The 23,340-nt window shown below is 47.9% G+C and overlaps 1 protein-coding gene across 8 annotated transcripts in view; it reads left to right on the top strand.

The window, feature by feature from the left end:
- The window catches only part of LOC118206911 (guanine nucleotide exchange factor VAV2-like), a 164,759-nt gene that overhangs the window by 71,690 nt on the left and 69,729 nt on the right, over positions 1–23,340 (top strand). For all 8 annotated transcript variants that reach the window (XM_035380075.1, XM_035380072.1, XM_035380070.1 and 5 more), the window contains one exon: positions 5,705–5,763. In XM_035380075.1, coding sequence (XP_035235966.1) covers positions 5,705–5,763 — 59 coding nt within the window. The remainder of the gene's footprint in view (positions 1–5,704; positions 5,764–23,340) is intronic.

The raw sequence follows: 23,340 nt of genomic DNA, 5'->3' as shown, positions 1-23,340 counted from the left end.
CCACTCCACCCTCAGTTTAAATCTGTATTTCACTTCTTCGGGGTTACTGTAAGGTAAGCATCTATTGTTGCAAGTGTAGCCATTCAACGAACTACTTTGACAGGAATAAAATGCGCACTGGGCAATTCGTGTGAAGTCCTTATGTATTTTGCTTGGGTGAAGGTAACATTTAACAACAGGATTACTGCAGAATTGGGGGAGTTGGGATGACACCCATCAGGAGTTTGTAAATTAGGGAATTCTATCCTGCTCCATTATACAGTAAAAATTTTAGATCCATGCCGTGGGACCCAGCAGTCACTGATACTGCTATACAAGGTTATTCCCCCAATTTTCTTCCCAATTTGGAGCTCAATTTCAGCTGAAGGAGCCCAGTTCAGGATGACACACACACAGGCTTATTCTTTGAAGTGAGTATGGTCACCTACTGCTTTTATTCATCCTTCCATCCATTAGCTGAGTTGGGGTGTTGTGGTGGAGCATCACTGGCATATCCTGGCCTGGTGATCCCATCCCACCAGGAGAATTCAATATGAACATGGTTGTAAAGATGTGTTGTCAAAAGTAAAAATAAAAAATACACACTAAGGCTCCAGAGTGCAACCATTTTGGTTGCACAAGCGCCTGACATTTAGCAGGTCTGTCTCTGTGTGTGTATGTGTGTAGCGTTATTTTTTTTTCCCACCCACATTCTGTGAAGACCTGCCCGTACTCTGCGTCTGATTGGCTCTGACCCTGCTATTCTTCTTCGCTGAATGCGGGTGGGGAAAAAAATAAGGCATGTGTGTATTAGTGATGCGCGGATCGCAGTTATATCCGCGGGCACCGCAGTTAATCCGTGGATCGGGCGGGCCGATGGGTTGCGGGTGGGTGAAATAATACATCATTAATGAGGAAAATATTAATTACATTCTCTAAAATGTGAACATATTTTAAGCTTCAGTTTTCGTCAGGCATGAATTAGCAGACTAGACTCTCATTGCGCCAATTGCGGCGTCCATTTGTCTTAAGCAGCAATAGAGGCAAGAAAGATCCGAGAGAAAATTAAAAAAGGAGAATTAAAAACAAAAAAAAGGAAGGGCAGAAAAGTTCTGTGTGGGAGCGATTTGAATACTTACCCAGCACTTGACTTGTCATGGTTATGTTATATGCAACAGCGTGTGATCAGGTTCAGGTCTCTAAATTGGAGAAAATAATTTGTCTGGGTGGGTGGCGGGTGGATGATTTATGCGTACATGCGGATTCGGATGGCGTCAGAGCCGATCCGCGCATCACTTGCTTATATGTGTAAAACCGTGCCCTGTACTCCTCTGGGAGCAGTACACACTTTTGTTTGAGTTATTTGAGTTTAAACATCAGCACTTTTAAGTTTATTTTTTAAACAATTGAGGTTATTGCGATTTCTTGTTTGTACTATGATTTCAATAAAGAAAAAACATTTATCTGCACCTTTATTCCTGTTTACAATCATTTACATAATGTGTTAAGAAATTACTATATGTATGGAAACTAACAAAAAAGGTAACGCTTAAAATGTATTATTGCGGCGTCAAAAGGCACGGTGAAAATTTTAGGTGATTTTGGGTGCACCTAAATTATGTGCTGGTGCACCTAAATGAAAAAGTTAGGGGCACCAGTGCAACCAATGTAAGAAGTTAGTCTGGAGCCCTGCACACACACACACACACACACACACACACACACTCAGGCACACATGCATGCACTCACTCACACACACACACGCAAACACACACACTCGCACGCACACACACAGTATCCCACCCAGCTAAAGCAAAAACCATAAAATTGTCCAAATTAAATGTACACTTTTTGGATTGTTGTGGCTCCTTTACATGCTGTTCTATCTTCATGAAAAAACATCCTGAACACTCACATCCCCTGAAGGTTAACAGGCCAGAAGCCAATCTGTCAATACAAGTATCTATTAGAACTTTAAGTAATCCAAATGATTTTCACAGAATAGCAATCCCGCAATGTCAAAGGGTGTGTCTAAAGGTGTGGAGGATCACACTGTGGACTGGATTCTCCAGGAATGCAGCCAGAATAGCTATGTGCATATTTTATACTTTGTCACAAATAAATAATAAAAACTAATAAACTGGACAATTTATAATAATTGCATTACTGTTAGCAAATATAAACAACTATTTGCTCCTATTTTACTTAACAGTCAGTTATAGAATAGCAACAGGGACTTGAACACTAAAACTATTCCAACCAATGAGACTTGATTCAATTATGTTGAAAGCTATACCTCAGTGATGGGTGTGTGTCATGGAAGATTTAATGTTCTTAACAAATATAGCCTTAGACAGAGCTCCCTGAATGGTACTCACTCTGGTGAATACAGAGTGCAGCTTGTGATTTTTCCATTTCCATTTTTCCATTACGGCAGGAAAAAGACAAGAAAATGCGTTCATAAAACATAAATAGTTAACCAAAGTTAAAGTAGGCCACAGTGAGAAAAGGCCTTGTTAATTGTAGACACCCTCTGTTATCATTTCTCTGAATTCCTCTTACTGTGTAAATACCCCTCTCTAACTGTGTTAATACCTCTTCTCTGACTGTGTAAATAGCCATCTCTAACCGTAAGGTAGAATGAAAAAAGAAATTTTTGGAAAAATTTCCCTCTGTAAGCAATAATTTATTGGATGGATGGTAGAATTATTCTAACATGAAAATGCATACATCCTCATTGTGTCCCTGCACAGGTATTGAGTTTCGATTGTGTGCTTGTGTTTACATTTGTGTGTAAACCATTTGAGCAGTGTGAATGGAGGGGTGGAGGGAGGGAGAGAACAGTCTGTGTGGAAGAAAGAGGACACAGTGTGTGCAGTGATGGGGATGGAATGGTGTGGAGGGAGGGAGGGAGGGAGAAAGGGACCAGTGTGGATGGACAACAACTGGGGCGACATAGCTCAGGACGTAAGAACGGTTGTCTGGCAGTCGGAGGGTTGCCGGTTCGATCCCCGCCCTGGGCGTGTCGAAGTGTCCCTGAGCAAGACACTGAACCCCGAACTGCTCTGGTGAGTAAGAGGCATCAATTGTAAAGTGCTTTGGATAAAAGCGCTATATAAATGCAGTCCATTTACCATTTACAACAGTGTGTATTACTAAAGCTTTGAACAAAACTTGTACTTCCAGTGATAAGTAAACTGTAGTCAAGTGCTGTAATGTATTTGCTGGTGACAGTGTCGCCGGTGGCATAAACATTCTATGCACTCATTTAGAGCCACAGCCATCCTTGAGTCAAGCAATTCAAGTTTAAATGGTGGGTGTGATTTATGTTGGAGCACTCTGGGGTCGCAGCAACATTTCTGTTTTGTGCCACCAAAACCCTGGGACTGACTCTGGCCCAAAAAGGACCACAGTGTTCATTGTGTGAGTAAGATTTCTCTCTCTCTGTATGTCTGGGAGACATTGCAGTCTCGCTGTGGGAGTCAGAGCTCTTGGTATTGGTGCTTTACTCGGTCATTTGTGGTGAACACCTATGAATAAACAGTGGCCCTTACATGCCACTCAATCAATCAGATACCACCTCTAAACATGCTACACAACAAAAGCTACACATTGCTTCTAGCTGAGGACTAAAAACCACAAGGTACCAGCAGCTGTGCCTAACTAGTGCAATGTAAATATTGCATTGTTTCTTTCTGTTTGACTGTATGGATGTAAGTGTAACTCACTCCCTCTAATGCTAATCCAACAATGTGCTGTGGTGCAGGGATTCTAAAACCTGACCCTTGTGGCCAGTAGTATTGCTTGTTTCCCTACTAACTGATAATTCATTAACTAACGTCACTAATTGACCAGAGATTCTACTCACATGGTGTCCTAGGTCTACAGTATCTTATCAGAAGGGCACACCAGCAGTACTACTGTCCTCTACTGGCCAGATCTGAGTATCAGTGCTGTATGTGTGTGTGTGCATGCATGCGTGCTTAAAAGCATTTTATTAGTCTTTAAAGCCTACAAGAGAATGGTGTGATAGAAGTCACTTTCCTTGATCCCAAGGACATCTAAAACAACGCTGTTGCACAAAGAGAAAGGGGGATGTGGAAGAGAGAGTGAGAGATAGATGGCATCTTGGAGCCAATATAATTGGAGTTACACATATTTTTTCTTTCCTTCTATTTTGTGACTGTACTATTTTCTGTGCGTTTAATCAGTTGGCAATCTGAATGGAGGTTAGTCATATCAATAAAGCCATTTTTTTTTCATTTCAAGGAAAGAGGGATAAAGAGAGAAGCAGAAGAAGAATTGGTATTTTTATTAGAATTTGTATTATTTTCCTGATAAAAGCAATCTGATCAGAGGGCAGAGGAATGTGAGAAAGAGATATGGTGGGACAAAGAGAGGGGCTTATATCCATAATATATGCACCTCTAATACTATGACACAGCAATTCTCTGTGTTCATCTCTCATTAATATTTATTTATGCTCATCAGAACATGACATGCTTAGACAGCAGTCAGTGCTTGGCTCTAATGAGGGATGCAGTAATATTGATTTTCTCATTGTAATTCTGATGTAGGTATTGAAGATGTGACTGTTAGTAGTCAAGTGCCAGTGGGTGGTCGATTCCTGCAGCACACCAAGCTCAGCAATGTGTATCTGTGTGTACAAGCAGTGAAACGTTTGTAAAACTATGTTTTAGTATAAGCTGCATAATGTACAGTTCAAGGGGTGATGTTGGGTTTCCCAGGCATGTCTAGGTACAGCAGCACCGTCTCCCCTCTTGAAGAAACGTTTAGCAGTGTGGTCTCTCCTGGTGTTGGAGGATGCAACAGCGGTGTATCGCCTCATACTGGACAGTAGACCTGTGCTGTCAAAAATATGGTATTGGGGGATACAGCAGTTTAATTTCTCCCAGCGTTGAGGATACAACAGTGCCATCTCTCCTGGTATTAGAGATTTATGGCATTCAGGGGTTTCCTTTCCTTCCCATGCACCTGAGTGATAGTTGGAACAGCTGGCAATTTGATTGCATTTGATTGACCTCAGATCAGTCTGGGCCAGCTGAGGGGTGATACAAGGCACCTTTCATTGGGGGGGGGGGGGGGCATCTGAGAGGAGCTGCAGCTGCAACACAGCGTGTCGGTCATTGATTATAACACCATGATGAACAGCGTCTCTCACCGGTACACTGGGATTCCCCTGGCAACACCCTCCACAGTTAAACTATGCGGTTGCTCCCTGCACTTGGAACTGTACTTCCCTCTAGGGTTTTCAATACACTTGTTCCTGGTTATGGTCATACACTTTGTTGCACATCGCTCTGGATAAGAGCGTCTGCCAAATGCCTGTAATGTAATGCAATGTAATGGGAGAGAGGACTCATAAACCATATAGCAAGAGCTACATAGATGGAGCTACCATGGGCTGTAAATCAATCACTATTATGCATACAACATTGTCTACCACGCAAAACACTGATTGGATCAAATGATTGAATCACTAATAGAATGTTATAGCACCACTTCATTTTTGGGACTGACAAAGCCTCAAATTGTCTGGCTAACTGCATTCTGTAATAACCACTGTTGCAGATGTGTTTTACCTTCACATCTGTCTAGTGTGCTTTTTACGTAGTCAACCAGTGTGTTTATCGTGTGTAGCTGATGTTCAACCAGTGTTTATTGTGGCAGATGTTTGACCAGTCTGTCTTTTTCTTTATTACAGGTCATCTCTTCCCTGTCCAGACTCTCTCATCACAATATTTCCCAGATCAAAGGCATCAGGTAAGCACAGACAGTTTCAGCGCTAACATCTAAGGGAGGCAGGGAGGAGTGGGCAGGGAACTAGACCTGCTAAGTCAAATTCTCAGTGGTGGCAGAGGTACCCCACAGATGATGCATGGGGTACATCATGGTGGGACGGCTGGGGCAGGGTGGATGAAGGGCAGTTCTTACCAGCAGTATCTTCTATGATGAGACTGACCAGGCCAAATTTTAGATGCAGCTCATCATTAATTCATAGCTAAAATAAATCTAGATGATAAGCTCAAGTTAAATTCAAAGTGTTAAAAACCATGTTTTCCCTCACCATGGTAGGCTATTTCCACTCCAAACCAAATGGTTTTGTGCTTCCCCCTTGGCCAGTTCTCCCTTGTAAAAGAGGTTCTGAATCTCAGAGGAATTTTATGTTTAAAAATAAAAATAAAATTTTCAACCCTGCACTTACGCTGAGCATGCATTCTTCTGAGGAGTTCTCTGTGAGGATTGGAGGCTGATCTTTTAAAATGAGGAAGGCCCAGGTGGCTAAATCCTATTTGGGATAAATTTGGATAAACTAGTTATTACTCAAGTGATTTCCTCAATGTACAGACCTAACTTGCTTTAGACATGACGGAGGTAGTTTTTCTTGAAATTACTTAAAAGAATCAGTTGCTTATATATGTAATTTCTTTACATATTCTTCATATTTGTTTCAGTTTCATTTCGCTAACTGCTATTTGGGGGATAGCGAGGGACAAGTACGCTAGCTGGCTAATGCAGTAGTGCATTAATGTCACACTAATGTGAATTATACATTAGCCTCATAGCTGAACTGATATTGCACATTAGTGACCCCTTGTAGCTAACAAGTTTCAGGAAGCATTGGCCCACATGTTTTCAATAAGGGGAAAGCCCTGTCTGCTTTTTTCATCATAGGGGAAGCCATAGCTCAGGAGGTAAGGGCATTTGTCTGGCAGTCGGAGGATTGCCGGTTCGATCCCCCGCCCTGGGCGTGTCAAAGTATCCCTGAGCAAGACACCTAACCCCTAATTACTCGTAACTGTCACGGTACGGGTAGGGGGGACCCAAACACAGAGGGAAAAAAAACGCAAACTCAAAAAGGGAAAATTAACAAAGACTTTACTTACGACAGGCAAACAAGCAGGGAACAGACAAGGCCACGATGGGCAAAAACACAAACTCAAAAAAATCTAATAAAACAGAAAACAACAGGAACTCAAAAACACAAACAGGTCAAAAACACAGGCAGGTACATACGGTAAGCAACAAACATAAGTCAGGAACAAACACAAGGAACCAGCACCCAAGTCAAGGGGACAAAGAACTTAAATAGACAGGGGGTAACAAGACACAGGTGAACTCAAAAAACAATCAAACCAGAAGAGGGGATCACAAGACACAGGTGGGAACAATGATGGAATAACGAGACAATTGAAAACAATCATACAATTAACAGGGGGGAGCAGGACACAAAACAGAAGTGCCGCCGTCTGGCGGCCCAACAAGGGAAACACAGACAGGAAAACACAGAACCATGACAGTAACGAGCTGACTGGTACCTTGCATGGCAGCCTTTCACTGTTGGTGTGAGTGTGTGTGTGAATGGGTGAGAGGCATCAATGAGAGGCATCAATTGTAAAGCGCTTTGGATAAAAAGCGCTGTATAAATGCAGTCCATTTACCATCCTGCTAAGACCTCAACATCACAAAATTCAAAATTCAGAGATCTATAGATTGAGAACACCAAACAGCTTGACTGTAAGGCAGTATGGACTGTATTGTAAGCATTTTCAGTATCATTACGCTTATTCATATTTTTAACATCAGCAGCCGTTTTGATGAAAGGAAGACAGCAGGTAGAAACAACAGTTATCTCAGATCCAGAGTGACAGCTGTATTACTAGGCAGTCATTGAAAGGTATTACCTCATACCCCTTAACTCCCAATCCCCTCTAACCTCCCTCTCTCCTACAAAGTGAGGAATTGCCCTAGTAATTACTAATTAAATCATAGCCTCAACAGTTCAGGCTCTATTTCTCTGGTAATTACCAAGAGAATCATGCATAACACAGTGCTGTACATACCTAAAGAATTGCAGGTCCCACAGTATGCATTGTATTTTACATTACATTACATTTATTTGGCAGACACTTTTATCCAAAGCAACATACAAAAAGTGCATTTCATGGTCATGGACAACTACAAAACACAGGTTCAATAAGATACAATACTTATTTTGTACAGCTATTTCTAGCCAAGAACACAGTTTAGTTCACACAGTGAACACTATTCTGACCTCTGCAAAGCCAACTAGGCAGAAGAATAAGCTACAGTATTAGGACAAATACAAATTACCAAACAGTGCTGGGATGGGGGAACATGTAACAAGTGTCATGAAAAAGGGGGGGGGGGGGTGGATTTAGGGGGTGGGGGTGAAATATACAGAGTTGTGGTAGTTCGTCCAGGTATAGTCTGAAGAGATGAGTCTTCAGGCCACGGCGGAAGATGGGTAGTGAGGGAGAGGTTCGATGAGGGACAGGGAGTTCGTTCCACCACTGGTGAGCTAGGGTAGAGAAGCTCTGTGATTCCTTTGGTCAGGTGGGAGGGGGTACAAGGTGCCCTGCTGCTGCAGAGTGGAGTGGTCGAGCAGGCATATAGGATCGAATCATGTCCTGCAAGTAGATCGGGGCTTTCCTGTTGGCTGCAGTGTAGGCAAGGGTCAGGGCTTTGAACCGGATCCTGGCAGCGACCGGTAGCCAGTGGAGTGATCGCAGCAGAGGAGTGACGTGGGAGAATTTGGGAAGGTTGTAAATGAGTCGGGCAGCGGAATTCTGAATCATCTGTAGTGGCTGTATGGCACAAGCTGGCAGCGTCGTTGACGCTGGTGCCACTTCATGTGGTTGTGGAGGCCGATGCGTGAGCCACACACTCGTCCACAGGTGGGGCAAGGGAGCCCAGATGTTGGAGTAATGCCGGCAGCCCTCTGGTGTCGTTGGGCACGTCTTTCGGTCCTCCTCTGTTGCATGGTGTGATGTATTTGTTCGGCCACCCTGGCACAGGTGCCCTGCCATGACGATCTATCGAGTGCCAGAGGTTCTAGTTGGATGGGGTTTATGTTGCAGCGCTTCAGGAGGTCTTTGGTGTAGTCCTTGTAGCGCCTCTTTTGTCCACCAGCGGCCCGTTTTGCAGCGCTGAGTTGCCCATAGAGGGCTTGGTGGGGTAGGCGGTGGCCAGGCATGCAGATGGTGTGCCCTATCCAGCGAAGATGTTTTTTAGCCATTGCTGCTTCCATGCAGGTGGAGTTGGTCATGGAAAGAATCTCAGTATGGGGGAATCGATCTTCCCAAGACAGGCCGAGGATATTTTGAAGGCATCGGATGTGGAAGGCCTCCAAGTTCGTGATGTGCCGTCTGTATGGGGTCCACGTTTCTGCCCCATAGAGCAGAGTGGAGGCATATACCGCATTGTATACGGCAACCTTGGTGCTGACCTTCAGGTTTTTGTTTTCAAAAACCCTTCTGTGGAGTCGCCCAAAGGCTGATGAGGCTTTGTTGATGCGGCTGTTTATTTCAGTGTCAAGGGAGCAGTCTGAGGAAAGTGTGGAGCCAAGACAGGTGAACTGGCCCACTACTTTGAGTGGAACACCATTGATTTGGAAGCTGGGGGGTGAAGGAAGTTGGATAGTAAATTGTGCCATGACAGTTTTTTGAATGTTAACCTGGAGACTAAAGGACTAGTATAGGCCAGAGATTGTGTTTAGGGCATGCTGCATGGACTCTGGGCTATGTGCCAAGACAGCGCAGTCATCTGCATATTGAAGCTCACAGATTTGGCAGGTCTTTGTCTTTGTATAGACCTGGAGCCGTCGGATGTTAAATAGACTTCCGTCAAGGCGGTACTCCAGGTGAACTCCATCTCTGTGTCCCAGGGCATGATGGAAGAGGTGGGTGATGGCTGAGAGGAGGAGATTAAACAAGACCGGTGCCAAGACACAGCCTTGCTTCACCCCAACGTTGACCTTGAAGGACTCTGACTGGAGTCCTCCCGTGAGGACTCTGGCTTGCATGCCATCATGCAGTTGCTGCAGGACGGAGAGAAACTTGGGTGGTACCCTAAGTTTGGAGAGCTGTTTCCAGAGCATCTCATGGCTTATGGTGTCAAAGGCTTTGCTGAGGTCGATGAAGGCTACGTACAGGTCTTTGCGCTGCTCTCTGCTCTTCTCTAGTAGCTGCCGTAAGACAAAGGTCATGTCAGTAGTGGATCTAGACTTCCGGAAACCACTTTGTGTTTCTGGGAGAGCACTTTCCGAAATGTGTTCCACCAGTCTGTTGAGGATGATTTTTGCCAGCACTTTCCCTGCAGTGAAGAGGAGGGAGATTCCCCGGCTGTTCCCACAAACTGCTCTGTCCCCCTTCTGTTTGTAAATGACCACAATGTTAGCTTCCTTCCAGTCCTGCAGGAGGATCTCGGACTTCCAGATGTTTGTGATCAGGAGGTGTAGGCGGCGTGTGAGGAGGTACCCCCCATGTTTGAAGACCTCTGCCGGGATGCCATCAGGTCCTGCACTTTTGTTGTTTTTCAAGCCCCTGATGGCTTGGCGGGTTTCAAAGAACTGTGGCGGAGTGTCGAGATGCAGGATTGGTGGAAGGTCTGGAAGTTTATTGAGGATGTGAAGATCAACAGGGTTGGTGAGGTTGAGGAGGGTCTCAAAGTGATCTGCCCAGCGGCCAAGGATCTCATGACGGTCCTTGAGAAGAGTGTCCCCATCTGCTGATCGGACAGAGGCATTACTTTGCTTCCTGGGGCCATATAAGGCTTTGATGGCATCATAGAAGCCCTGGGTGTTATTGCAGTCTGCAAAGGCTTGGATTTCTTGTGCCTTCTGCACCCACCAGGTGTCTTCCATGATCCGGAGAGCACGCTGGGTCGCAGCTCTTGCCTCAGCAAAAGTGGTTTTCAGGGTGGAGGATCCAGGGTTGGACAGGAGAGCTTTGTGGGCTTCATGTTTTGTTTGCAGGAGTGACTGTATTTTGGCAGAGTTGTCATCAAACCAGTCCTGGTGACGTTTCCTTGGTAGACTAAGCGCTTCTGAGGCTGCACTGTGGATAGCTGTGCGCAGAGCTGACCAATCAGTGGATTCCTCCGGAACTTGATCAAGATTTCTTGCAAGGAGCCGTCGGAAGTTGCCTGTGGTGGTGGGGTTGTTCAGTGCTGTGCAGTTGAGTTTTCTGTTTGGGGCTGTCCTTTGGCGGTTGGGTTAAATATCTATGAGGAGTTTGGATCTGACCATAAGATGATCAGTCCAACATTCAGCCCCGCGCATGACTCGGGTGATAAGAACATCCTGTCTGTCCTTTTGACGGACAATGATGTAATCCAGGAGGTGCCAGTGTTTTGAGCCACTCTAGCATTGAAGTCTCCCATGAGTATGAGTTTGTCTGCTGGGGTTTTCTGGATGATGGAGTCAAGACTTCTGTAAAAGTCCTCTTTGATGTTATTCTCTGCATCCAGGGTTGGTGCATAGGCGCTGATGAGGGTGGCACAGCGTCCCTTTGTAAGAGGAATGCGCTATGTCATCAGCCTTTCGTTGATGCCAGTGGGGGATTCTGGGATGCGCTGCAGCAGATGGGTCTTCACAGCGAAGCCAACTCCATGGAGGCGGCGTGTACCTTCGGGGACCCCTTTCCAGAAGGTGTACCCCGCACCAACTTCTGTCAGGGAGTCCTCTCCATGTAGCCTGGTCTCGCTGAGTGCTGCAATGTCAATGTTATACTTCGCAAGTTCAAGGGCCACAAGTGCTGTTCTACGGTGGGGCCTGTCAGGTGTTTCAGCCATATCCAGGAGCGTGCGGACATTCCACGAAGCGATGTGCAAGTAAATATTTTTCTTTTTGTTTCTTCGACTGCAAAGAGGGATGCTCCGACGGTTGCGGCTTACCGTCCGGAGTTGGGGGAGCAGACAATTTTTGGACCACCTTTTCTAGGTCCTTCCCCGTCAGGGGTGAGCAGTGTGGGGCTGCTCAGAGGCAATGGAAGCTGCCGAGGAGACACACTGCTCCATCCCGCAATCTCAGCGACCATCACTCCATTGCCGCCTGTGTGCATGGTTTGGCTAGGCACTCCCAGCCACATCCTTGGCCTGTACCTGCCGCCATTCCATATCGCCACAGGGCTTTGGGGTGGGAGGGGTGGGGCAAGGGGCTTGCGCAGGGAAAGGATTAAGGTGAGGGTGCGGGTGCGCAGTCCTCACTCCCACCATCTTCACTCCGCCAGGAATACTTCCGGTGGCATGAGGAGCTCATGACGACCTTCGTCTGGCTGGAGCTGCAGGGGACTGCCGGTGGTCCGGTCTGTTGGACTCCGCCTGTGCCTATCCCCAACTGCAGATTTGAGCTCAGGGTTTACTCCCCTAGCCATCGTACCACCCAATGGTTTACCCACGTGGCAGTGGGGCAGTGGTTGGCGTAACACCTCTAGGGACCACTGCAGCTCCGAGATCCCCTACTGGTTCAGCCTGGGGTTGTGGAACCCCAGTTACCATGGGCTGCCACGAGGAGACATAGTAGGAGTCTTGGTGAGGGAGAGGCTATGTACTGACCACAGAAGACTTACACGCTGCTTCCTGGACCCCGGCTGGGGTGGACAGCGGCAGAAGCTGAAGGAGGGAGATTGCAGGCATCCCTACATGCAATGGCTCGTTTAGCAGACTGCACTAGACGCATCACAACACCCTGCTGGCAGTACAGCCCGCCAACCCACATACTCACACGCGCACACAACACCTACACACACATGCACTCACATAGTTTGTTATACAAAATTGTAGAGAATTGTGCTTTGCCTTTTTGGTACTTTGTGTTTAATAAACTTTATTATATCTACACGGTTGTCTGCATTTATATTACCTTGTGTTGAATTGAGTCAGCTGCTGCTAATCCAAAGAATTTAATGAATACCTTCACCCTGTCAGGCGAGGGGTGCGGGGATGGACCCAAACGCAGAGTGAAAAAACAAAAGTCCAAAAAAGGGAAAACAAGACTTTAATAAACTAACAGGGAACAGGGAACAAAAGGCCTCGCAGGGCAAAATTCACAAATAACAAAATCCTCAAAAAACACAAGAAAACAAAAAAACAAAAATACAAAAACGAAGGGAAACAGGGCAGGTAGGGCACAGGCAGGCAAACAACAGGTAACTAGGAAAACAGGCAGGAACAGAAACAAACAGGTCACGGAAACTAACAGGCAAGGCAGGCAGGTAGGTTGGAACCAGGAAACAAACCACAAACAGGTAACAAAACAAAAGGTTCCAGCGCCTGAGTGAGGGAGAGGGAGACTTAAATAGGAGCCACGCAGACGAGACACAGGAGGGCACAATGAGCAATCAAGCCACAGAGAGGGAGGGGAACACGAGACAAAAACGCAACTAATAATGGGATAACGAGAACCAATAAAACAATTAACAGAACACAAACCCGAGGTGTCGCCATCTGGCGGCCCAACAGGGAAACACAGGGGGAAGACACAGAACCCTGACAGTACCCCCCCCCCTAAGGGACGGCTCCTGACGTCCCAGGAGGCCGACCCTGGGAGGGGGTAAACTGGAGGGCGGGGACAGGGAAACAGAACACAGGAAAACTTGGGACAAAACTCAGGAACTAGGGAAACAGGAGACACAGGGCTGGGCAGGACCCGGGCGACACGGGGAGACTCAGGGCTGGGCAGGACTCGGGCGACACGGGGAGACTCAGGGCTGGGCAGGACCCGGGCGACACGGGGAGACTCAGGGCTGGGCGGGACCCGGGCGACACGGGGGAGACTCAGGGCTGGGCAGGACCCGGGCGACACGGGGGAGAATCAGGGCCCGCACTTCTCGGGCGACACGGGGAAACTCGGGGCCCGCACTTCTCGGGCGACACGGGGAAACTCGGGGCCCGCACTTCTCGGACGACACGGGGAAACTCGGGGCCCGCACTTCTCGGGCGACACGGGGAAACTCGGGGCCCGCACTTCTCGGGCGACACGGGGAAACTCGGGGCCCGCACTTCTCGGGCGACACGGGGAAACTCGGGGCCCGCACTTCTCGGGCGACACGGGGAAACTCGGGGCCCGCACTTCTCGGGCGACACGGGGAAACTCGGGGCCCGCACTTCTCGGGCGACACGGGGAAACTCGGGGCCCGCACTTCTCGGGCGACACGGGGAAACTCAGGGCCCGCACTTCTCGGGCGACACGGGGAAACTCAGGGCCCGCACTTCTCGGGCGACACGGGGAAACTCAGGGCCCGCACTTCTCGGGCGACACGGGGAAACTCAGGGCCCGCACATCGGGTGACTCGGGGGAATTCAGGGCCCGCACATCGGGCGACACGGGGAAATTCAGGGCCCGCACATCGGGCGACACGGGGAAATTCAGGGCCCGCACATCGGGCGACACGGGGAAATTCAGGGCCCGCACTCGGGCGACACGGGGACTCAGGAAACCAGGGGGGACCTGGACAGGGGCAAGGCAGAACATACAGGACTGGACTGGGGCGAGGTAGACACAGGACAGGACTGAGACGGGGCACGACAACACTGGACTGGGTAGGGCAAGACTGAGAGGGAAAGACTGACAGACACTGGCACAATAGGGAGACCTACAAAGACAGACACAGGGACAAGCAGGCGGGGAGGCAGACGGCGACACCGACGGACACACAAAGGGACAGGCAGACAGGGAAGGAGAGGGGTGAGCCCAAAAACTGGCACAGGGACTGACACAAGGGCAAACAAGACAAAAAACACGCGGACTGGCACACAGACAGACAGGCAGACAGGCGGGCAAACACGTTGGCCGATGGGCCGACGGCCTGGGGGGCAGACAAACAGGCCAACAAACTGGCTGACACACATACGGGTAGACCAACAGACAAACAGGCGGGCAGACAATTAGACAGGGGAGCCGGGGAACACACGGGCACACGGTTGGGAGGACGAACACCAAAGGGAGAATGGACACCAGGGGGAGCGATGAGACCGGGGGAGGGACGACCACTGGGGGGAGCGACGAGACCGGGGGAGGGACGACCACTGGGGGGAGGACGGACTCCGGGGAAGAGACGATCACTGGGGGAAGGACCGACACCGGGGGAAAGACGACCACTGGGGGGAGCGACGAGACCGGGGGAGGGACGACCACTGGGGGGAGGACGGACTCCGGGGAAGAGACGACCACTGGGGGAAGCGACGACACCGGGGGAGGGGCGACCACTGGGGGGAGCGACGACACCGGGAGAGAGACGACCACTGGGGGAAGGACCGACACCGGGGGAGGGGCGACCACTGGGGGGAGGACCGACACCGGGGGAGGGGCGACCACTGGGGGGAGCGAAGACACCAGGGGAGAGACGACCACTGGGGGGAGCGAAGACACCAGGGGAAGGACGAACACTGGAGGACGAGGGAACACTAGAGGACGAGGGAACACTAGAGGACGAGGGAACACTAGAGGACGAGGGAACACTGGAGGACGGGGGCGCCGGAGCTACAGGGGGCGCCGGAGCTACAGGGGGCGCCGGAGCTACAGGGGGCGCCGGAGCACCGGGCAGGGAAGGAGAACCGGGCAGGGAAGGAGAACCGGGCAGGGAAGGAGAACCGGGCAGGGCAAGAGAACCGGGCAGGGCAGGAGAACCGGGCAGGGCAGGAGAACCGGGCAGGGCAGGAGAACCGGGCAAAGCAGGAGACAGGGTCACAGACCCCAGCTGCAGGGAACCCGGCTGGGCCGGAGACAGGGACACAGACCCCAGCCGTAGGAAACCCAGCTGGGCAGGAGAACTCTCCTGGGCGCGGGACGAAGCGTGAGGCTTCTCCTGGGCGCGGGGCGAAGCGTGAGGCTTCTCCTGGGCGCGGGGCGAAGCGTGAGGCTTCTCCAGGGCGCGGGGCGAAGCGTGAGGCTTCTCCAGGGCGCGGGGCGAAGCTGGAAACTGCTCCCGGGGAGCGGCGGACCGAACAGGCGGCAATGGCCCCTGCTGAAAGACAGGCAGGGCAGGGGGCCCGGGCAGGGCAGAAGACAGGGACACAGACCCCAGCTGCAGGGAACCCGGCTGGGCAGGAGACAGGAACATGGACCCCAGCCGTAGGGAACCCGGCTGGGTAGGAGACAGGGACACAGACCCCAGCTGCAGGGAACCCGGCTGGGCCGGAGACAGGAACGTGGACCCCAGCCGTAGGGAACCCAGCTGGGCAGGAGAACTCTCCTGGGCGCGGGGAGAAGCGTGAGGCTTCTCCGGAACGCGGGGCTGAGCAGACAACTCCTGCGGAGGGACAACTGGCAGGGCGGGCGGCTCCGGCGGAGGGACGGCGGGCCACTCCGGCGGGACGGCGGGGTCCGGTTCACTGGGTAGTGAGTACCTCTCTGCCAGAGGGGGCATATCTGCCACCCCCCGGAGGTACTCGTCCCAGTGCAGGGCCGTAGCGAACAGAAGTTCGAAGTCCCCGCACTTGTCCACGCCAGAGTACATGAGCCCGCCGTGGAGGGGGTCCCTCATGTTGTCCTTAAATAGCTGGCACACGATAGACAGGGGCAGGTTGGCCTTAGTGGCCACGGCGCGGAACTCACCCACATAGTCCAGGAAGGGGCGCGACCCCTGGCACGTATCGTGCAGTTTGTCCGCCCACTGGCTACTGGACAGGGGAGCCTGCCCAACGGCAGGACCCGGGCCGGAGGCCTCCCCAGCCACCACCGGCTTGCTCAACACCGGTGGCATGACCAGCACAAAACAAAAAACCCCGAGGAGAGAAAAAAAGGGGGGAAGAAAAAAAAAAAACTCTGCTGGGTCCAGATCTGGCTGGATCCTTCTGTCAGGCGAGGGGTGCGGGGATGGACCCAAACGCAGAGTGAAAAAACAAAAGTCCAAAAAAGGGAAAACAAGACTTTAATAAACTAACAGGGAACAGGGAACAAAAGGCCTCGCAGGGCAAAATTCACAAATAACAAAATCCTCAAAAAACACAAGAAAACAAAAAAACAAAAATACAAAAACGAAGGGAAACAGGGCAGGTAGGGCACAGGCAGGCAAACAACAGGTAACCAGGAAAACAGGCAGGTACAGGAACAAACCGGCAGGCAGGTAGCGTGGCAAACCAAACCAAACTAACCAAAGCAACAGGTGAACGGGAAAAGGCAGGAACAGAAACAAACAGGTCACGGAAACTAACAGGCAAGGCAGGCAGGTAGGTAGGAACCAGGAAACAAACCACAAACAGGTAACGAAACAAAAGGATCCAGCGCCTGAGTGAGGGAGAGGGAGACTTAAATAGGAGCCACGCAGACGAGACACAGGAGGGCACAATGAGCAATCAAGCCACAGAGAGGGAGGGGAACACGAGACAAAAACGCAACTAATAATGGGATAACGAGAACCAATAAAACAATTAACAGAACACAAACCCGAGGTGCCGCCATCTGGCGGCCCAACAGGGAAACACAGGGGGAAGACACAGAACCCTGACACACCCCCTTAGCTAAATTATTTATATTAATTTAGTATTTGCTTAATGATATTATGATTTGGTTAAGATTGACTATAATGTGTAATTTTAATAATTATTAATTTAATTATTAATTTGAATTGCTAATTTATAGTTTGTATAATTATTATGAGACTGATTATTACATGCTGGCGCCAACTGTGAGGATATTGATGTATATCTTCTACAGTTTGGTGCCCCACTATGAGAAGTAGCGGCATGTCCCCTACAGAAGGAATCTGCAGGATCGTGATGTTGCCTTGATGTGCTCCTTGAGGTCCAGTTGGTCATCCAGGACCACCCCCAAGCTCTTAGCAGAGTGAGAGGCAGTCACTGTGGTGCCATCAACCGTGATTGAGAGCTCACGTAGTAAGGAGGTCTTGTATGGGAAGAGGAGCAGCTCAGTTTTGTTGAGGTTGAGCTTCAGGTGGTGGCTGGCCATCGAGGTGGAGATGTCAGCCAGGCAGGAAGATATTATCGACCTGTGAGGCCGAGGGGGGAAAGAAAAGAAGAGTTGCGTGTCATCTGCATAACAATGATAGGAGGAGAAGCCATGTGAATTAATAACTGAACCAAGAGATTTGGTGTATATGGAGAACAGCAGAGGACCCAGTACAGATCCCTGTGGTACTCCTGTAACAAGGGGATGAGAAGCAGAGGCAGACCCCATCCAGGTGACCTGGTAGGACCTATCTGCAAGATAGGAAGCGAACCAAGACAGGGCAGTCCCAGCAATGCCCATCTCAGCCAGGAGTATTTTGTGGTTGACCATGTCAAATGCTGCAGACAGGTCAAGAAAGATCAGGACAGCGGCGAGTACCTCCGTCACAGCCAGGAGCACAGTCTCTGTTGAGTGCCCGGATCGGAAGCCAGACTGGTGAGAGTCTAGCAGGTTGTTCTGATGGAGAAAAGAGGTTAGTTGTTTAAGCACTGCTCGCTCAAGGGTTTTGGACGGAAAGGGTAGAAGTGATACGGGTCGGTGATTCATTACATCAGAGGGGTCTGAGGTGGGTTTCTTGAGGAGTGGGGTAACACAAGCCATCTTAAAATCAGAGGGAACATGACCAGAGGCAAGAGAGGAATTAACAATGGAGGACAGATACGGAAGGATCTCGCTGGAAATGGATTGGAGGACTGTAGATGGGATGGGGTCAAGTGGACAGGTGGTTGCACGATGAGAGGTGATGAGTTGTAGTACATCGGAGTCCTCCAGCATCTCAAAGGAGGTCAGTGTGGCTGTGGGTTTGTCCCGGGGGGTTGGGGGGCTCACTGGATGGGCAAAGGAGTTCCGGATTGTAGCCACCTTTCCTTCAAAGGCGGCCAGAAAGTCATCTGCAGAAAGGGAAGAGGGAGATGGGGGTGTAGGAGGAATGAGAAGGGAAGAGAAGGTGGAGAATAGTTTGTGTGGGTTAGAGACACATGCACTGATCTTAAATTGGAAAAATGAGGCTTTAGCTGATGTGAGGGCAGATGTGAAAGTCGCCAGCAAGGTATGATATGCGGTCAGGTCATCAGAGGATCGGAATTTCCTCCACTTCCTCTCTGCATCCCGCAGTGAAGTTCTGCTCGAGCGTAGTGACTCAGTCAGCCTTGGGCAGGGGGGTGAGGAGCGTGCTGGTTTGGAGACAAGAGGACAAAGTGAATTGAGGGACTGGGAGAGGCAGGAGTTGAAGGTGGAGGTTGCAGGTGGAGATGAAGCTGGAGGTAGCAAGTATTTATCAAAGGAATTATAGTCCCTGTAGTACAATGCTGTAATTACCAAAAGCCTATTACCTATTACCTATTGTCCCTATAATACTGGCTAGACATACCAAAGGAATCATAGGCCCTGCAGTACAAGGCTGTACTTACAGTACCAGAGGAATCATAGACCCTACAGTACAAGTATGGACTTTACTTACCAAAGGAGTCATGTACCCCACAGCATGGGCTGTACTTTCCAAAGGAGTTACGCACCCCACAGTATGGGTTGTACTTACGAAAGGAGTCATGCACCCCACAGCACGGGCTGTACTTTCCAAAGGAGTTATGCACCCCACAGTATGGGCTGTACTTACCAAAGGAGTTATGCACCTCACAGTATGGGTTGTACTTACGAAAGGAGTCATGCACCCGACAGCATGGGCTGTACTTTCCAAAGGAGTTATGCACCTCACAGTATGGGCTGTACTTACCAAAGGAGTTATGCACCCCACAGTATGGGTTGTACTTACCAAAGGAGTTATGCACCCCACAGTATGGACTGTACTTCCCAAAGGAGTCATGCACCCCACAGTATGGACTGTACTTACCAAAGGAGTTATGTACCCCACAGTATGGGCTGTACTTACCAAAGGAGTTATGCACCCCACAGTATGAGCTGTACATACCAAAGGAGTTATGCACCCCACAGTATGGGCTGTACTTACCAAAGGAGTTATGGACCCCACAGTATGAGCTGTACTTACTAAGGAAGTTATACACCCCACAGCATAGGCTGTACTTACCAAGGGAGTTGTAGACTCTGCAGTACTCTAAAATATAGACTGTACAATCTACAGCATGGGTCAACCAATCAATCAATTTTTATTTGTATAGCTCTTTTAACAAAGGAGCTTTGTCGCAAAGCAGCTTTACAGAGAACCGGCCCCCAAAGAGTAAGCCTAGGACAACAGTGGCAAGGAAAAACTCCCTGACTGATGACAGGAAGAAACCTTGAGCAGAACCGGGATCAGAGGGGGAACCCATCTGCTGCGGGCAGGCACATGTTTGTTATGGAAATGGCTTACATGAAAACAAATAAATTGTAATACATAAACAGCCAATCCAATATTAATTAATTAAATTAAATCAGCAACTAAGCTAGGCCTTGGGCCAGAGTTTTTTCAAATTATTAGTTGATCAGCCAGAACACACATAGCCACTCAATAAATAAGCCTATCATTAGCCCTGCCTTACAAAGTTCACATAAAATGTTGCTCACAAGGGCAAGAAGATCCTTAGTTCAAATCCTGGCTTGGGCCTTTCTTTGTGGACTTTGCATGTTTTCACCGTGTCTGCGTGTGTTACCTCCGGGTATTCCAGTTTCCTCCTGCAGTTAAAAAAACATGCAGTTTAGGCTAATTGGAGAATTTAAATAGTGAGTCTAGCTATGAGTGTGTGAGTGAATGGTGTGGTGTGTGGGCACTGACAAACTGTCCAGGGTGTATTCCTGCCTCTCGCCCAATGCATGCCGGGATAGGCTCCAGCACCACTGTGACCCTGACCAGGAATAAGCAGGTATAGATAATGGATGGATGTTATTCACAGATCTGAGCAGCAGGCCTACATAAGAATATGCTACATAGGCTGTCCGTGTGTCACAATTAGGCTACTAGGCTACTGTGGGATAGCCAGAGTAGGGGTAAGCTACTCTGAAAATGTAGCTACCATTTACTTGATACTGGATGTAGTTCAGCTACAGCACAGCTACCAATAAGAGAAAAGACTGAACCGAACTTACTTTTAAGAAGTAGTTAACTACATTGAGGGTACTCTATGAAAAAATGCCATAAATTATGTCACCTATGGGCCAAGCCAGAAGTTGGCTAATGCTACTATTTTTGCTCAGACCCTCTTTAAATTACATACAAATTTATTTTACCAGTTGATTAGAAACATATTTTTTCAAGTCAGTTTCAGGAGATAAATGTTCAAGATGAATTCTGATTAATTTATATTCTTCAGTTTTACTAAATGATAACCTAACATTAGCTAACCACACATGCTTCTGACACTTGCTCATTCATGACTTCATTAATCCAAAGTGACAAAATCACCAAGCTAAAAGCTGCTAAAACCAGCTAAAACCAAAATAGTCAATTTCTTTACCTAAACTGGACTGTGAATCACACTCCCCAAATGACATAGTGCCAACAAAAGGTGCCTTGCATTATTTGATAACTGAGTAGCCAACTACCTTTACCCCATGGGTATGGTACTGCAGGCTCCGACTGCTCATCGATGACATGATTTCACCTAAGGACTGTAGACTACTGCTGAGGGAAAAGAATCCCAGTGGGAAGCACTCGCTGAGCACACTGATTTTCCTGGACCTCACTTTCACGTGTTAGAAAGTGCAGACAATGTTCCACATTCCAACTTGAGACAGTTGCACGGACCTATATGCATATTTTTATTTCTTTAGCAATTTAACCCCTTTGCACACATGCCAAATATGCCCAATCCTTGCCCATTTAGGGGGTATCTTATTTAAAGCTTTTTAACTCCAGATGTGAGCATCACAGAGACTTGGAAAATGGCTTAAATGAAGCAGGATATTTAAGTCATTTTGTACCATTTACAATATTAATTTTAGATTTGTTTATATTAATAATTTAGGAACAAATAAAGTGCCAGAAATGCAATTGTCTAGGCATAAAAGCAAAAATGTTTTTTTTTTTCTCTCTTTTTTGGTTTGTAATGCAATACTGAGAGATCACATATAAAACAGGTTCAATTATACATGTCCTGGATAAAAAAACTCCTTGACCACAAGTGAATAAAATTTAATGGTAGGTATGCAGAACTGCTAAAATTATGAAGCAAAAAGTAAGCAGTGTACTCAGTGTCTCCAAATGTATTCAAAATGTCTGAATTATGCATCGTTGTAGATCACAACATGATCTTGTATTTCACTACAAATCAACTGTTTTGACTCAAGAAACTCACTTTTGCATCATTTTCAAGTGGGAATTACAAGCTTTCCATTAGTGCAGCGGTGTAAAATGTCTAGGGGTCCAGAAATATCCAAAATATCTAAAAAAAATGAGTAAAATGCTTTTTGTCCATTATAAAGCATATAAATGTGCCCCTTATTAAGGTTTAAAATGAAACATTGATTTCAGATTTAAAAATAATGCAAAAACATTATCACACAATGTTGTACAGTGCCTAAATGAGTAATCATTAACTCTCGTATGTTTTTTCTGTACTCTACAGTATGTAATGTTTTCTTGTACGGGGATAGGACGACATTAAAACAATATTCAACTATCCACCATGTTTTGGCAATGTTCCAGTTCACATCATATCCGGTGCATGAAACACAAACCCTGCTGAAGTTACCAAAGAACTCTTACGTTACAGTGCGAAATATCCTCATTAAAAAAATATCAGTAAACTATTTAAAGTCACTCAATTAAAAAAAATAACATATCTAAGTGAAATATTTTTAGCAGGAACATATTGACGAACAAATCTTATCTGTGTTCAGTAGATAGAGACAGAGAGAGAATCAATGTTGTTGTTCTCCTCTTCTGACAGTAAAGGAAACAGTATATCAGCAAGGTCTGTCAGCAAATATATGCCTTAGCCATGCTCAGAAGTTCTCAAGAATTATAATATTAAGAAGGTCGTGGGTTTGAATCTCGCTTGCATGTTTGTATGTGTGGAATGTGGAGTTTGCATGTTCTCCCAATGTCTGTGTGGGTTTCCTCCCGGTACTCCGGTTTCCTCCCACAGGCTAATTGGAGACTCTAAATTGCCCATAGATATGAGTGTGTGAGTGAATGGTGCATATGCCCTGTGATAGATCGACAGCCTGTCCAGGGTGTATTCCTGCCTCTTGCCCAATGCATGCTGGGATATGCTCCAGCACCCCCTGAAACCCAGTTCAAACCCAGCGGGTATAGATAATAGCTGGAGGCCATAAACAAGATGGATGTATATACCTTTTGATTCTGAGCTGTGCGAGTAAATATCCTGATCTGATTCTGTAATATTACATGATAGGACTTGTGTTTCTGGAGGAAAGAAGATCCAACAAGTGTTCTAAAAAAGTGTAGGGTCTGCAGAAATGCTATTGCAGTGCCAGGTTTAAAGATGAGGTCAGTAATGTAGATCCACTCAATAGGATGTTTGCATTCCCACAAAAACACATACATATTCCCTTTCATTTAATTAGAGCTGTTATGCGGTACTATTCAGGTGGACCCAAATGCAGGACTCAGACACAGGAATTTCTTGGGAATTCAAACTGAGAGGTTTATTTTCAATGACAATGAGTCAAGCAGGAGGAATGCGAATGGTGACGCAGGTTCGGACTGAGGAAGG

Source organism: Anguilla anguilla, chromosome 10, assembly GCF_013347855.1.
Source record: "Anguilla anguilla isolate fAngAng1 chromosome 10, fAngAng1.pri, whole genome shotgun sequence".
NCBI lineage: Eukaryota > Metazoa > Chordata > Actinopteri > Anguilliformes > Anguillidae > Anguilla > Anguilla anguilla.
The sequence above is the reverse complement of the archived record's forward strand: the minus strand, read 5'-3'. Positions and strand labels throughout refer to the sequence as shown.